Here is a 16,631-nt window from a genome sequence, read left to right on the forward strand (position 1 = left end):
GTCATTTAGAAATGCATACATGCATTAAGAAATGATACAATGTTTCTCCGGAGTGATATCACAGAAAACAGGACAAGCCAAAGACTAACACTGACAGAACCATATAATTATAACATATAGTTACAGCAGTGCAAAGCAATACCATAATTTGATGAAGAACAAACCATGGGCACAGTAAATAAAGTCTCAAAAGTCCCTGAGTCCCCGATAGCAAGCGGCAAACGGGAGAAACTCCCGGCCATAAACCTCCAGGCACTGTCAACTTGCCGATGCCTTGGAAGCAGCCGACCACAACCGACACTGAGTCCATCCGTCCGAAAACTTTGAGCTTCTGAACAGCCTCTCGGATACAGACTCCCGAGTGCCATCCTCTGCCGAGCACTTTTGTCCTCACCCCGGCCGCTGAAACACGCAAAGCCGAGGATTTTGGGGCCTTTTGCTCCGGAGATTCTGGTTACCACACAGTAGCAGTGGCAGCGAAGTGGGCATTTTAGAAGTTTTCCAGATGTTCCTCCGTGCTCTCACGTCTGTCTCCATCAAATCAGAATTGTGCACAGTCCCCTACTTGACAGGTTACAGACATCACCACTGAAGTGGCTGCGCGCGCTGCCATCGCGCCGCCATCTTCTCCTCCATCAACCTGGAAGGAATCAAACTGGGTGAACGACAACCAAACTAAAAGGTGATGGTGTGGTAGATGTAAATCACCAATTCTTTCACCATGGCAAGGCGAGTATAGAAACAAGACACAAGGTGATCATCCTGCATCAGCAATGTCTTTCCCAAACAGAAATTTTGCAGCAGGCAAGAGTTTTAAGATGTGCTGTCCATGCTCTTCTGAAGATGCACAAAGAAAGGGGCAAAGCTGAGGACCAGAAACATGGTGATCAGCCACAGAAACTGAGTGCAGCAGATGATAGATACATCAGACATATCTAATCTAATTGGAAGAAATCCAATACTACTATCTGCTCTGAACTCACAGAAACTACTGGAACCCAAGTACACCCCTCTACAGTCCAGAGATGTCTTGTCAGTAGTGGTCTTCGTGGAAGAGTTGATTCCAAAAAGCCATTCCTCTGAAGTGGAAACAAAACCTCAAGACTCACCTATACACAAAAACAGAATGACTGGGGTGCTAAACAATGGCAGCAAATGCTGTAGACTGATGAGTCAAAATTTGAATTTTTTGGCTCAAATAGGAGGCAGTTTGTTTGTAGAAGAACTGGAGAGCACCACATGAATGTCTGCAGCCAACAGTGAAACACAACGGAGGTTTCCTGCAGGCTTGGGATAGCATTTCTGCAAATGGATTTGGTGATCTGGTTAGAATAATGGAATCCTCAATGTAGAGAAGTATAAGCAGGTTCTCATCCGTCATGCAATACCATCAGGGAGGCGTCTGATTGGACCCAATTTCATTCTACAGCAGGGCAGTGGTCCCAAATACATGACCAGGGTCATGTTGAACTTATTTTCAGCGAAAAGAAGGACGAGATGTTCTACAACTGATGGTATTCCCTCCACAGAGCACTGATCTCAACATCTTTGAGGCATTATCTTTGTCCCCCTTCACCAGCCTTACCTTTGTCCCCCTTTGCCCACACCTCAGCGAGTTTCGCGTTCGCCATGATGCTGAACTCTTCTTCCGCCGGCTCCGTCTTTGAGCCTACTTCTTCAGCAAGGACTCTCCCACCCCCACCGATGACCCCTTCTCCCGTCTTTAACCCTCCTCCTCTTCATGGACACCCTGCTCTGGTCTTCTGCCTGCTCTGGATCTCTTTATTGCAAACTGCTGATGGGACATCAACTGTCTCAACTTCACCACACCTCGTTCCCATTCCAACCTCTCCTTCGGAACACTGTGCTCTCTAATCCCTCCGCACTAATCCTAACCTTACTCTAGAACCCGCTGATAAGGGGGCTGCTGTTGTAGTCCAGCGTACTGACCTCTACCTTGCCGAGGCACATCGACAACTCGTGGATACCTTCTCTTATTTACCCCTCGATCATGACCCCACTAAGGAGCACCAGGCCATTGTCTCCCACACTATCACCAACTTTATCAGCTCAGGGGATCTCCCATCCACTGCTACCAACCTTATAGTTCCTACACCCCACACTTCCTGTTTCTACCTCCTACCCAAGATCCACAAACCTGCCTGTCCAGGTAGACCCATTGTCTCAGATTGCTCCTGCCCTACCAAACTCATTTCTGCATACCTGGACACTGTTTTATGCCTCCTTGTTCAATCCCTTCTCACCTATGTTCGTGACACTTCTCACGCTCTGAATTTTTTCAATGATTTTAAGTTCCCTGGCTCCCACTGCCTTACTTTCACCATAGATGTCCAGTCCCTGTACAACTCCATCCCTCACCAGGAAGGTCTCAAAGCTCTCTGCTTCATTTTGGATTCCAGACCTAATCAGTTCCCCTCTACCACCACTGTGCTCCGTCGAGCGGAATTAGTCCTTACTCTTAATAATTTCTCCTTTGGCTCCTCCCACTTCCTCCGAACTAAAGGTGTAGCCATGGGCACCTGTACGGGTCCCAGCTATGCCTGCCTTTTTGTTGGCTTTGTGGAACAATCCATGTTCCAAGCCTATACTGGTATCTGTCCCCCACTTTTCCTTCACTACATCGATGACTGCATTGGCGCTGCTTCCTGCATGCATGCTGAGCTCGTTAACTTCATTAACTTTGCCTCCAACTTTCACCCTGCCCTCAAGTTTACCTGGTCCATTTCGGACACCACCCTCTCCTTTCTTGATCTTTCTGTCTCTGTCTCTGGAGACAGCTTATCTACTGATGTCTACTATAAGCCTACAGACTCTCACAGCTACCTGGACTATTCCTCTTCCCACCCTGTCTCTTGCAGAAATGCCATCCCCTTCTCGCAATTCCTCCGTCTCTGCCGCATCTGCTCTCAGGATGAGGCTTTTCATTCCAGGACGAAGGAGATGTCCTCCTTTTTTAAAGAAAGGGACTTCCCTTCCTCCACCATCAACTTTGCTCTCAAAAGTATCTCTCCAATTTCACACACAAATGCTCTCACCCCATCCTCCCGCTACTCCACTAGGAATAGGGTTCCCCTTGTCCTCACCTATCACCCCACCAGCCTCCGGGTCCAACATATAATTCTCTGTAACTTCCACCACCTCCAACGGGATCCCACCACTAAGCACGTCTTTCCCTCCCTTCCCTCACTTTCTCTTTCCGCAGGGATCACTCCCTATGCGACTCTCTTGTCCATTTGTTTCCCCCCCCATCTCTTCCCACCAATCTCCCTCCTGGCACTTATCCTTGTAAGCGGAACAAGTGCTACACATGCCCTTACACTTCCTCCCTCACCACCATTCAGGGCCCTAGACAGTCCTTCCAGCTGAGGCAACACTTCACCTGTGAGTTTGCTGGGGTGATATACTGCGTCCGGTGCTCCCGATGCGACCTTCTATGTATTGGTTAGACTCGACGCAGGCTGGGAGACCATTTCGCTGAACACCTCCGCTCTGTCCGCCAGAGAAAGCAGGATTTCCCAGTGGCCACACATTTTAATTCCACGTCCCATTCCTGTTCTGATATGTCTATCCACTGCCTCCTCTACTGTCAAGGTGAAGCCACTCTCAGGTTGGAGGAACAACACCTTATATTCTGTCTGGGTAGCCTCCAACCTGATGGCATGGACTTGACTTCTCTAACTTCCGTTAATGCACCACCTCCCCTTCGCTTGTTCGTACGTAATACTCCCCCCTCCCCCTCCCCCTTCCCTCCCTAAGCCTCCCGTCCCATGCCTTCTCCAGCCTCGTATCCCTTTTGCCAATCAACTAACCAGCTCTTGGCTCCATCCTTCCTCCTCCTGTCTTCTCCTATCATTCTGGATCTCCCCCTCCCCCTCCCACTTTCAAATCTCTTACTAGCTCTTCTTTCAGTTAGTCCTGACGAAGGGTCTCGGCCCGAAATGTGGACTGTACCTCTTCCTATAGATGCTGTCTGGCCTGCTGCGTTCACCAGCATTTTTTGTGTGTGTTGCTTGATTTGATTTAGTTTTTTTTTACTGGTTACTGCTGTTTATAGTATTTTGTTTGACATTTAAAAATTTTTAATTTCATTATTTTTGAAATCATCTTGGCTTTACAATTTTTTTTTACATGTGCTTAAGACTTTTGCACAGTACTTTGTCATGAAATTTGTTTTTTGGCAGCCGTACAGTGACTACATAAAAAGTTACTATAAGTTGCAATGCGAAACACATAATAATACATAGTGGGGAAAAAGAGCTAAAAAGTGAGAGAGTGTTTATGGATTCATGAGCCTTTCCAAAATCTGATGGCAGAGGGAAAGAAGCTATCCATATAACATATGACAGTGCATTCTTAGACTCCTGTACCTCCTCTCTGATGGTAATTATGAGAAGAGGGCATGTTTTGGATGGTGAGTGTTCCTAATGATTGATGCTGCCACCTTGAGGCACTGCCTTTTTAAGATTTCCTCAATGGTGGGGAGGTTAGTGCCTATGATGAAGCTGGCTGAGTCTACAAACCTCTGCAGCTTTTTTTTTGATCCTGTCTACAACGGGACATGTCATTCAGGGAGTTGGGCTATAAATATATTTTTTCTTTGCTTGCTATTTTGATGTATATGCTGTGTATGTTTTGTACCTTGGCTCCAGAGGAAAGTTGTATTCATGTATGTTTGAATGATAATTAAAATTGAATTTGATTTGATCTTTATTAATATGCCAATCATCTTTGCAGTTAAAGAAAATTTTAAACTATTTGAACTATAGATTATTTTTTTCCAGAAATGTGCAGACACAAACAGAAAGATCAGGGGATTATGAAAATAATTTTCCGGATTCAAGCAAGTACTTTCAGAGATTGAAAAATGAATACAGGTGAATAATGCTTTAAATATATTAATATAATTTTGAGATTCTTGCATCCCTTTATGCTGCATAATCCTTATTTTTATTCTGTCTCCCACCTCCCAACTAAGTTGATCAAACACTTTCCATGTACTCTGATTTTACTTCTAGTTCACTAGTGTCAACTACAAATTTCTTTGAACCCTTTTGAGAGTCTGTGGGATTTCTGCTATACTGTTTATAAAATTCTGTCCTTTTAATTTTGACTTGTATTTCACTTCCATTGTTCAAATAGCTCTTGCTGCATACATCTGGATGTCCTATGATGCTTATAAAGTCATATTTTCCAGTGGCGTAGTACTAAAAAGCAAGGAAGTTGCATCAAAATTGAATAGAACACTGGTTTGTTTGCAGAGTGGTGTGGAGAGTTTTGGTCTTAATGTTACAAAAGGAATATACAGACAAAGAGTAGTTTTTACCAAGTAGATTCCAAAACTAACCCAATTACTGAAATGACTAATTTTCGTAGCTCTCCAAAAATAGAGTATTGAATTTTAAGAGGGTCAAGAAATTAGATCTACAAAAGTTCCACAAGATGGCATGGCGGAGGCAGCTTTTGGACAGATGGTAAACACAAAATAATCTGCAGGTGCTGGGGTCAAAGCAACACTCACAACACGCTGGAGGAACTCAGCAGGTCGGGCAGCATTTGTGGAAAAGATCGGTCGACGTTTCAGGCCGGAACCCTTTGTCAGGACTGTAGAGGGAAAGGGCAGAGGCCCTACAAAGAAGGTGGGGGGAGGGTGGGAAGGAGAAGGCTGGTAGGTTTCAGGTGAAAAACCAGTGAGGGGAAAGATAAAAGGGTGGGGGAGGGGGGAGGCAGGGAGGTGATGGGCAGGAAAGGTGAAGAAAGGATAGGGTAGTAGAAGGAGGCGGAACCATGAGGGAGGTGATAGGCAACTGGGGGAGGGGGCAGAGTGAAATTGGGATAGGGGAAGGGAGGGGGAGGGAATTACCGGAAGTTGGAGAATTCTATGTTCATACCAAGGGGTTGGAGACTACCTAGATGGTATATGAGGTGTTGCTCCTCCAACCTGAGTTTAGCCTCATCATGGCAGTAGAGGAGGCCATGTATGGACATATCTGAAGGGAAGTGGGAAGCAGAGTTGAAGTGGGTGGCTACTGGGAGATCCTGTCTGTTTTGGCGGACTCAGCAGAGGTGCTTGATGAAGCGGTCTCTCAATCTGCGTCGGGTTTCACTGATGTAGAGGAGGCTGCACCGGGAGCACCGGATGCAATAGATGACCCCAACAGGCTCACAAGTGAAGTGTTGCCTCACCTACCACCCCAACAGCCTCTGGATCCAGCACATTATCCTCTGCAACTTCCACCACCTTCGACAGGACCCCAGCACTGAGCACATCTTTCACCCCTCTCTGCTTTCCGCAGGGATTGGCCCCTCTGCAACTCCCTGGTCCACACATCCCTCCCCACGGATCTCCCACCCGGCACTTATCCCTGTAAGCGCAAGTGCTACACCTGTCCCTACACCTCCTCTCTTGCCACCATTCAGGGCCCCAAACAGTCCTTCCAAGTGAGGCAACACTTCACTTGTGAGTCTGTTGGGGTCATCTATTGCATCCGGTGCTCCCGGTGCGGCCTCCTCTACATCGGTGAAACCCGACGCAGATTGTGGGACCGCTTCGTCGAGCACCTCCGCTCTGTCCGCCAAAACAGACAGGATCTTCCAGTAGCCACCCACTTCAACTCTGCTTCCCACTCCCCTTCAGATATGTCCATACATGGCCTTATCTACTGCCATGATGAGGCTAAACTCAGGTTGGAGGAGCAACACCTCATATACCATCCAGGTAGTCTCCAGCCCCTTGGTATGAACATAGAATTCTCCAACTTCTGGTAATTCCCTCCCCCTCCCTACCCCTATCCCTATGTCACTCTGTCCCCTCCCCCAGTTGCCTATCACCTCCCTCATGGTTCCGCCTCCTTCTACTACCCACTGTGTTTTCCCCTATTCCTTCTTCACCTTTCCTGCCTATCACCTCCCTGCCTCCCCCCGTCCCTCACCCCTTTATCTTCCCTCTTACTGGTTTTTCACCTGGAACCTACCAGCCTTCTCCTTCCCACCCTCCCCCCACCTTCTTTATAGGGCCTCTGCCCCTTCCCTCTACAGTCCTGACGAAGGGTTCCGGCCCGAAACGTCGACTGATCTTTTCCACGGACACTGCCCGACCTGCTGAGTTCCTCCAGCATGTTGTGATTGTTGTTTTGGACAGATGGAGTTGATGGGCAATCCAAAACTAACCAAAAAGTGGCAGAACTTATGCTGGATGGTGTCCAGTTTAGATGGTATAAGCTGTAAGTGTTTGTACAAACTTGTTTGTTTTCTCTGGAGCTTCAGCAGCTGAGGGGAGACATAGAATTTTTTTAGTTATGAGAGGGTAGGTAGTCAGAATCATTTACCAATGATAAAAATGTCAAATACTAAGCTGAGGCGGGGGGGAAAGATTAAAAGAGATTTGCAGGGCAAGTTTTCTTTACGCAGTCTGTGGTAGATGCCTGAAACTGCCAAAGGTAGTAGTGGAAGCAGATACAATAGTGACATTGAAGAGGCTTTAAGATAAACACCTGAATGTGCAGGGAAAGGAGGGATCTGGATGATGTGCAGGCAGAAGAGATTGAACATAGAAACATAGAAACATAGAAAATAGGTGCAGGAGTAGGCCATTTGGCCCTTCGAGCCTGCACCGCCATTTATTATGATCATGGCTGATCATCCAACTCAGAACCCTGCCCCAGCCTTCCCTCCATACCCCCTGACCCCTGTAGCCACAAGGGCCATACCTAACTCCCTCTTAAACATAGCCAATGAACTGGCCTCAACAGTTTCCTGTGGCAGAGAATTCCACAGATTCACCATTCTCTGTGTGAAGAAGTTTTTCCTAATCTCGGTCCTAAATGGCTTCCCCTCTATCCTCAAACTGTGACCCCTCGTTCTGGACTTCCCCAACATCGGGAACAATCTTCCTGCATCGACCCTTTTGGCAGGAAGCTCGTGGACTGAAGGGTCTGTTCCATGTTCAGGAAGTACCAATTTCAATGCAATAAATAACAAACTGTGGTGCAATTAGCTTTGATGCATCCATTGTCAATCCCTGTGAAATTAACTGCAATTCAAGATTTTCATAGTTTAGAATATAAATCCCAAGGTTGTTGTATTCCATACTTTTCTGTAGGCTATATATTTACAGTTTGATAAACAGTAATTGAGGGTAATCACTTGGATGTAAATTTAAGTTATGCATGAATTAGTCTGACTGCAAAAGCACCTGAAAGTGTGAAGCAGACACCAAGTAATCACTTGGAATGTATGTTTTGATTTCTTGTGTATTGAAACAATTTCACCAGTTACACAATGTGCTGGAGTTAAAATAACTTGATGTTTATGTCGTTCACTTTTTGTGATGGTTCAGTCATTGGAATTCATTACACTCCTAAAACAAGTTGGTTGCTATTTCTGGTGCTGATTTTTCAGCTGCAATTCTTTAAATTCATTGGCCAAGGCTTAGAGCAGGGAGGTCATACTAAAATTCAGAACATAACTAGTAATCATAGCTTGACGTAAACACAAAATATTCTGCAGATGCTGGGGTCAAAGCAACACTCACAACACACTGGAGGAACTCAGCAGGTTGGGCAGCATCCGTGGAAACGATCAGTCAACGTTTCGGGCTGGAATGCTCCTGATGAAGGGTTCCTCCAGCGTGTTGTGAATCATAGTTTGAGTTCCACTCAGACATTTTCTCATCAAAATGCAACCGAGATGTGAAAGGACTCGCAATGGGGTTGGCAGAAAACTGTAAACGTAAAGTCTGCAGAGAAGTATGGAATTACTTAAGCATTCTTCATTTAATTCACCACCAACATTTTTCTGCTGTATGGAAGCCTGTAATCTATTAAATCAATACAAAATTATTTAATTTTACTACAGGCAGTACAAAGAGCGGTATGATCAGGAGCTTCCACTGTACATTCAAGATGAATATAAGAAAGAGTACAGAAGGCGTCCTGTTTCAGCCACAGAAAAATCTAGGTAAAACATCCATTGTATTGTATTTTTATATTTCTTAGCAAGGTATTCAGCATGTATCTTTCTAAGAGCCAAACAAGCCAACTCTTTTATACTTGTTTTTTTGTCCTGCCTTGTCTTGATCAGCATTGAGAAGTATAGGAGAGCTTTTGAAGTTCTTCATTAGAATCATAGAAATTTATATCACAGGACAGTAGTGAGTTTACAGTCAAAAGGGGACCTTGGCCAAGTCCTGCTCTTGGTTCATAACCTTGTCAATTATTCTGTTGAAGCACTCATCTAAATACATTTCTAAATGTGATGAGTGCCTTTGAGGCCATTACCTCATTGTGTATTTTTTTTCTCCTTTTCCAAATTAATGGATCTATTCCTCAGTGACCTCTATGCTGAAGGTAATGCTTTTTTTTCTGTTCACCTTGTCTAGGTGTTTCACATTTTAATTCACCTTGTATAGGTGTCTCACATTTTAATTCACCTCATTTGAATTTCTCAGTCTTTATTTTCCCAAAGAAAACAAATCCAGTCTACATAGTCTTTTCTTATAACTATACTTCTCCAGTCTTGGTAACACCCTTTCAAATCCTTACATATATTTGCTATATTTTGGAGATTTAATCTCTGTGTGGTGCTCAAGCTGTGACTCCTACTTAGGTTTTCTGACTTTTAATATGATCTCTTTGCTGTCATATTCTATACCTTGACCAATAAATTCTTTGGATTTAGTGTAAATGAAGATTTGTTGTAAATTAGGATCACCAACTTCAGATATGTTCAGATTAATGAGAGATGATTTAAAAATTTGCACTGGTAGTTCTCCACGCTTCACAGAAAGCATATTCAATTAATGAGAACTCTATGTAACTAAAGGTTTGTGTATAGCTTAAATGAGTATACAGCAGAAAATTACACATTTGTCATGTCAAAAATAGAGAGAAATTTTTATTTTCTCCCAATTTGTGATTAGCCCTTTTGGATAAGTTATAAAACTTAAGATATGTCTTTTCTCAGATAAGCATAGATGGTGTAGTTTAATTAATTAATTTAACAGTATACTGTGGAGTAGGACCTTCGAGCCATGCTGTCCCAGCAACTCTCGGACCCTGATTAACCCTAACCTAATCATGGGACAATTTATGATGACCAGTTAACCTGCCCAGTACGTCTCTAGACTGTGGGAGAAAACTGGAGCACCTGGGGAAAACCCCGCATATTCCATGGGGAATGTGTACAGAGGTTCCTTACAGAACGGTACCAGAATTGAACTCTAATCTCTGGAATGTCCCAAGCAGTAATAGCATCGCACTAACTGCTACGCTACCACGGTGTGATATGAAAAAGGATCTAGTGCTTTCCTGGTGTATTTGACAAATAAACTCTTTCTGGGCTTTCAGCCAGGTACAGGTATTGACTTTAATCAATGTTTCAATGACAAACTTTACCATCTTCATCAGGGATGATGCCTGAGCACGTCCAGTCCAGTGTTATATATACCCCCGTTGTCCATCACTCCTGATTGGTTAGTCCTCATCGCATCAGGTTTCCTCTGTCCCAACTTGTTTACAGTTAAATTCCAGTTCTTCTGTAGGACGAGACCTTAATCTTTGTTAAAATTCTTTTCCTCTAGTTTTACTTCAATGGCTTCCTTCGCCAGGCGGTCTCAAAAATCATTGGCATGGTGGTGTTATATGTAATTATGTACTTTGCTGTTTATATCAAACAGTTTTTTGTGTTTAATCAGAGGAAGAAAGATTTATTATTTTTAGTCTTGCATCTATAATGGGGGCAATTTCATTTTTTAATTATGGCTTGTCATCTGGTAATAATATCTCTGTCATAGTCTTAACATTTTTTGATTCCAATAGATATTTAATAAATGAAGTACCTGATTCACCAAGAGAACGCTCCAAGTCTGCTTTAGTGAAAGATGATGCCATATTTGGTACTGGTTTATTATTAGGTAAGTCAGAAATTTATTAAATTTTATAAACTAATATGTTGGTTGCAAACTTATTAAGAAGTAGTATTTCTAAACCAGGAATTAAGAAGTAGTGTTTCTAAACCAGGAATTAATCAGTTTTTCTCAGTGTACCTGTCGGGGGGAAAAAAACATTTAATTTGAGGCACTTTAACAATTTTAGTGTATTTGACAATTGTATGTCCATGATGGGTTGTGTTAGACATTTTACTGCTGATGTTCTGGTACCCTGCCCCTTCCTTCTCTCCATGGAGCAAAATGAAGGCAGGCAGTGTCCTGCTGATATACAATGTGTTGCAGTTTAAGAAGGTGACTTCTTCATGGCATAGATTCACAACAGTGAATCTGCAAAAAGTAAGTTCACACTTGATATTTGGGACAGAAACAAGTATGTGTGGTGTGTTGCTGGCATAAGTTCTGGCCCGGTGTTTTCCCTGAAACTTTCCAAATTGTGAAAAAGCATCATCTATGAATCTCCCTATATGTTATAATTACTACTAAATGTATGTAGAATGGCTTAAATTGTATGAACATTCTAGTCGGGAAATGGTTTATGATTATGCACAGTGCACTTCCAATTGTCATCTTTTCCCAATTACATATGCTGCATTCCTTCTGTAGAGGGTTTGGGTGGGGGTCACAAGGAAGTATTTGGTTACTATCCACAAGACCAAGTTGTAACCTGCATTAGTTGAGTAATTTTAACTCCGTCCTTTTTAATTATTGGCTATTTAACTGCATTGCTAAAATGTGATGTTGGTAATTGGTAACAGCAGCACAGATATATCATTCCATACATGTCTTAAGCACATACATATGCAATGTTTATGATGCTTTATTTTTAGTCCAATTATCAATCTCAGGACAATTTCTTTTAGCTTTATTTACAACATTCTATATTTGATTAGTGACAAACAATAGTCAAAAACTAGAAGGGATTATAGGTTGGGGTTAATTGCATTAGAGTAAGACATTTAGTATCTTTCTGTCTTTATCTTGCATTGTTTTTTTAAAATCATAAATGTTCGTGCCTACATTTCCAATAAAAATGGACTTCTAAAAATTAGAATGTTGTGATAAATCCTTCAAAAGGCTGGCACTCTTGATGTGTAGAGGGCGACGCAATATGCAATGCTAAGTTGATGGAGATGGAGCTATGGAGGTCAGATCTGTATGAGCAAAAATGTATTTTTGTGAGGATGGGACATTAGGACATCAGAATTGTTAAAGGTTGCAGTGTGGGAATTGGGACCAGCAGAATTAATGTCAAGATTAAAGGTGTCGGGATTAGCAGTTATGTGGTTGGGAAGGATTTGTACATGTGTTGGAGAAATTGCAAGTGTCACTTGTGATATTTTTGGTGGGATACATTAGAGAAAGGCATTTGTAGTATCAGAGAGGCACCTGTATCTGGACTGGCGGAATATGACCAATCTAATCAGTGGTTGATCACTGGAACAATCATTGCCAGAGGTGGGGATTGATGACTGGTAAAATCAATGGTTCTGATTGGGAAAGAGAAGGTCAAGGAACTGGATGTGTATAGAGTTGGAGCTCTATGGGTATGATGGGATAGAATGGGTAAAGGATATATGTAAATTAATATTGGCCAGTATCCCATTCTGAAACTGGGAATATCAGGAATACCCACTGATAATTTTTCCTTTGAGGTGGGTGAGACCAGAACTAGAGGTCATGGGTTAAGAATGAAAGGTGAAGGTTTAAGGAGAACATGAGTGGGAATTTCTTCACAAACCTAAACCCACAGACGGTGGTGGGAGTGTGGAGCAAGCTGCCATCAGAAATAGTGAATGCAGGTTCGATTTCAACACTTAAGAAAATTTGGATAGGTATGTGGATGGTGGGGGTATGGAGGTCTATGGTCTGGTTGCAGGTCGATGGAACTAGGGAGATTTATAGTTTGGCATGGTCTAGTTGGGAATGCTTTGGTTATTCATACACCAAACCAAAAAGCCAATATGGCTGTGAAATGCCAATGGGAGAATTTCATCTCACATTATGGTTATCCCGAGCGCCTGTACAGCAATAGAGGGCCTGAATTTGAATCCCACTTAATTAAACAATTGTGTGAGATAGCTGGAATTCAAAAAGTCAGAACTACACCGTATCATCATAGAGGAAACCCCGTTGAGAGGCTTAACAGGGCCTTCTTAACCCTGGAGAGGAAAAATAAAAGTCGCTGGCAAGAATTTGTGAAATCACTAGTCCATGCTTATAATTGTACTAGGAATGAGACGACTGGCTTTAGTCGATATGAATTGATGTTTGGACGATAACTCAGTTGACTTAGCTTTCTGACTACCTTTGAAAGACAAACATGGCACATCACTTTCTCAGAACGTATAAAATTTGAAATCTCATCTTGAGGAAAGCTTCAAGATAGCTACGGGGAGCTCACAGAAAATGGCAGACTGAAACAAGACCAGATATGATAAAGATCTGACAGCTTCAGAATGGAAAGAAAGAGACTAAATATAGGAAGGAATGTGTGCCTACGAGGTAAAAAGAAACTTGCTGATAAATGGGAAGAAGTAGTCTATATAGTGGTGAGTCAAGCTGGTACCTGCTTACAAGGTATGTCTTGAGAACCACTCTGGGCCCATATGAACATTACATAGGAACCTATTGCTCCCTTGTGGATTTCTTCCTTCTGAAGGCAATGAACAACTTCCTCCTATCCCTGTTTGCAAGTATCAGCCCACCAGCATGGTCAACAGAGCTTTACCAAGAGGGATTTCTCGCAGGTCAGCAGCAGTTATTTATAAAGGGAGCTTTGTAGCATTTGTCCATTTTACATGGCCTATCAGCGGCTATAACTGGAGCACCAATCTTGAGTTAATTAGCAGGGAAGGTACAGGCATAGAAGGGAGACACTGCCTACTGGGTCCGGGATGTTTCCGATTGGGTCCATGATAGCCTGAAGTGGGAAGGTGAACAGCCAGAGGTCATGGTACATATTGGTACCGACATCGGTATCTGTCTGTGGCCTGGGTGTTGGGGTGGTGGGACACTGGGGTGTCATCTCGTCATCTGTTTCCATTAGAGCAGGCAGCTCATCTTGTATGACTGCCTGCCTTGATGTCGAAGGTCGAGGTTCGTCGTCTGCTGTGGCTGATGTGAAAGGCTTGCTTGACTGCTGAGCCTCGCGCATTTTTCTATCATACAGTTCTTTGTAAGCACTCAAACCATCCTGCAAATATCCCCTAAACCGACGTACCGTTTCAAAATTAAAGTCGTACTTTATCATTACTCATTCGGTTTCGATTGTTATTCTTTCCTCTTCCAATTGCCAAAACCTCTTCAACATCATCTTCGTCAGCTTCCACATACCAAACTCACTTAGTCCTTACTTCATTCACCGCGATCAAAATGCTTAATTATGTCTAGTTTTACGCTAAGTGTAACACCCTTACGAGCTCTTTCAGAATTTTTCCGATACCTTAAAACTCACCTTGCAAACGGCTGCTCACAGGCATGTGTTGAAGCAATGCCGGTGAGGTTGCAGTTCCAAATCCGGTGAGAGCGGCTGCTCGGGGCGCGCGCTGCCTTTTATCGCGTGCTGCTTTTTTCGTAACAGTGAAAACACCTTCTGTTAGCGAAAACAGGGTACTAATGTAGGTCTTTCGTAACAGTGAGGTTTCATAAGGCGAACGTTCGAAAAGCGGGGGACACCTGTATTGAAGTTATGGCTACAACACACAGCAGTTACAAGACAATATTGGCAGAGACAAGTGTCCAAGATATCTACCGTGTGGTTGGGAATTAGTTCTGTAATATCATACCAAGGGATTTGGTCAAGTTTTTTGTACAAGTTTGTGAATTGACTTGCCGTGGATAATAAACTATTGCATTCCAATGAACTGAGAAAGAAGATGGTGAGCTGCCCAAGATTCGACGAACCAGGGCGGGAACGAAATGTGTAATAACGTAGAGGATTTAGTATGGTTGGATGTACAAGTTTATTTTCATTCGAGGAATCCGAATCTAATTTTCTGCAAGAACTGATTATTTTTGCAAAGACTTTGATAAGTTAATTGAATGAGATTTACTTTGTTTAAAAATGTGATGTTGGAGAATTGTCGTGAAAGGAGTTAAACTGTGTATATATAATTCTTGAATTTGAATTTAAGCTTGTAGATATACCGTCTGGAACTGAAACTGAAGTTAACTATATACACAAGAATAGGAATTATATTTGGTTTTCTAACTAACTAGGGATAAGTAAAAAGGAAAATTTAGTTTGTAAACTTTTAAATAGAGAAGAAAATTAGATCTAATTAGTTACAGAAATTAGAGTAATAAAGGAATCTCGCTGATTCTAATCAAAAAGGAATTTGTTTTGGTTCGATATCTAAAATTTGGAAGCGAAACAGAAGGTTGAAATTTTGCATTGTTCTTGCTCATGTAAATATATTGTCTTTTTCTTTTAAACAAAACTTATCTCCAGGAGTGTGTGGTTTCTATTCACTGCGTCCTTCTGATACGTAGAATCTTCTGATGGCCTACTTGCACCTAGTCTAGTTCTATGTAATTTGATTTTTCTCAAGAGTGCGGCAACTAGTCACACACAATAAGACCGGTGCTACATAGGTGTTACACTTGTTTCTGTGCTCTAGTGCTCTATAACTCTATGACTTTATAATCACTCTTACTACTCCTCTATTTTGTGCCAAATGCAGTCTTTAAAGTTATGCCCAGATGAATATCACTATCATTAAAGAGCATTGAGCACCTCCTTTACTGAAGTTGTAAGCATCCTTTATTTACTGGTTAGATGCATAATCCTCATTTTGCACCTCAGTAATGCCCTCTATCTGAGAATTTCTTGTTCCGTCTCTAATTTGTTTTGAACATCATTCAACAGCCCTTTTAATATTTTCTTTTTTTTTTGCGTGTGCCTGCATACATGCGCGTCTGTGCGTGCGTCCGTGATGATCTCTTTTTCATGGCTTTTACAAGAGAGACAGAGAGACACGGACGGATGGAGACGCCACTCCTCACACAGATAGTTTTCACAGTATTTTCCCTTTATTTTATGAGGTCGAGTTGTGATCTTGACACTCAACCCAGCACGGATGGAAAGCGTACTCGGGAACGGACCCAACTAGTTTCAAACCTGGGAACGTCCTCTCCCGGTTCTGGTGCCATGTCGTTGCGCCACCAGCTGGCCCTTAATATTTTCTTTCCTTTATTATAACTTCTGACTGCTATTCTATGCTCATAGGCCAAAAAATTCTATCATGTAGCAGGACATGTGTAGAATTTCTCTTCACAAGAAGAATTCTTCTTCACAAGCTCAAAATCTTCATTTTTCCTTCTCTGTACATCATGAGTTGTTGAACATCATTCAACAGCCCTTTTAATATTTTCTTTTTTTTTTGCGTGTGCCTGCATGCATGCGCGTCTGTGCGTGCGTCCGTGATGATGTCTTTTTCATGGCTTTTACGAGAGAGAGAGGAGAGAGAGAGAATCATGTCTGATGAATCTCATAGAATTTTTTGAGGATGTAACTAGTAGAGTGGATAGGGGAGAACCAGTGGATGTGGTATATTTGGATTTTCAAAAGGCTTTTGACAAGGTCCCACACAGGAGATTAGTGTGCAAACTTAAGCACACGGTATTGGGGGTAAGGTATTGATGTGGATAGAGAATTGGTTAGCAG

The 16,631-nt window shown here is 42.6% G+C and overlaps 1 protein-coding gene across 7 annotated transcripts in view; it reads left to right on the top strand.

The window, feature by feature from the left end:
• Nucleotides 1–16,631, top strand: part of LOC134355019 (centrosome and spindle pole-associated protein 1) — a 187,202-nt gene that overhangs the window by 53,534 nt on the left and 117,037 nt on the right. For all 7 annotated transcript variants that reach the window (XM_063064662.1, XM_063064671.1, XM_063064680.1 and 4 more), the window contains 3 exons: nucleotides 4,803–4,895; nucleotides 8,875–8,976; nucleotides 10,836–10,930. In XM_063064662.1, the coding sequence (XP_062920732.1) occupies nucleotides 4,803–4,895; nucleotides 8,875–8,976; nucleotides 10,836–10,930 (290 nt within the window). The remainder of the gene's footprint in view (nucleotides 1–4,802; nucleotides 4,896–8,874; nucleotides 8,977–10,835; nucleotides 10,931–16,631) is intronic.

The sequence above is a fragment of the Mobula hypostoma genome, chromosome 1 (genome assembly GCF_963921235.1).
Source record: "Mobula hypostoma chromosome 1, sMobHyp1.1, whole genome shotgun sequence".
In the NCBI taxonomy this organism is placed as follows: Eukaryota; Metazoa; Chordata; class Chondrichthyes; order Myliobatiformes; family Myliobatidae; genus Mobula; species Mobula hypostoma.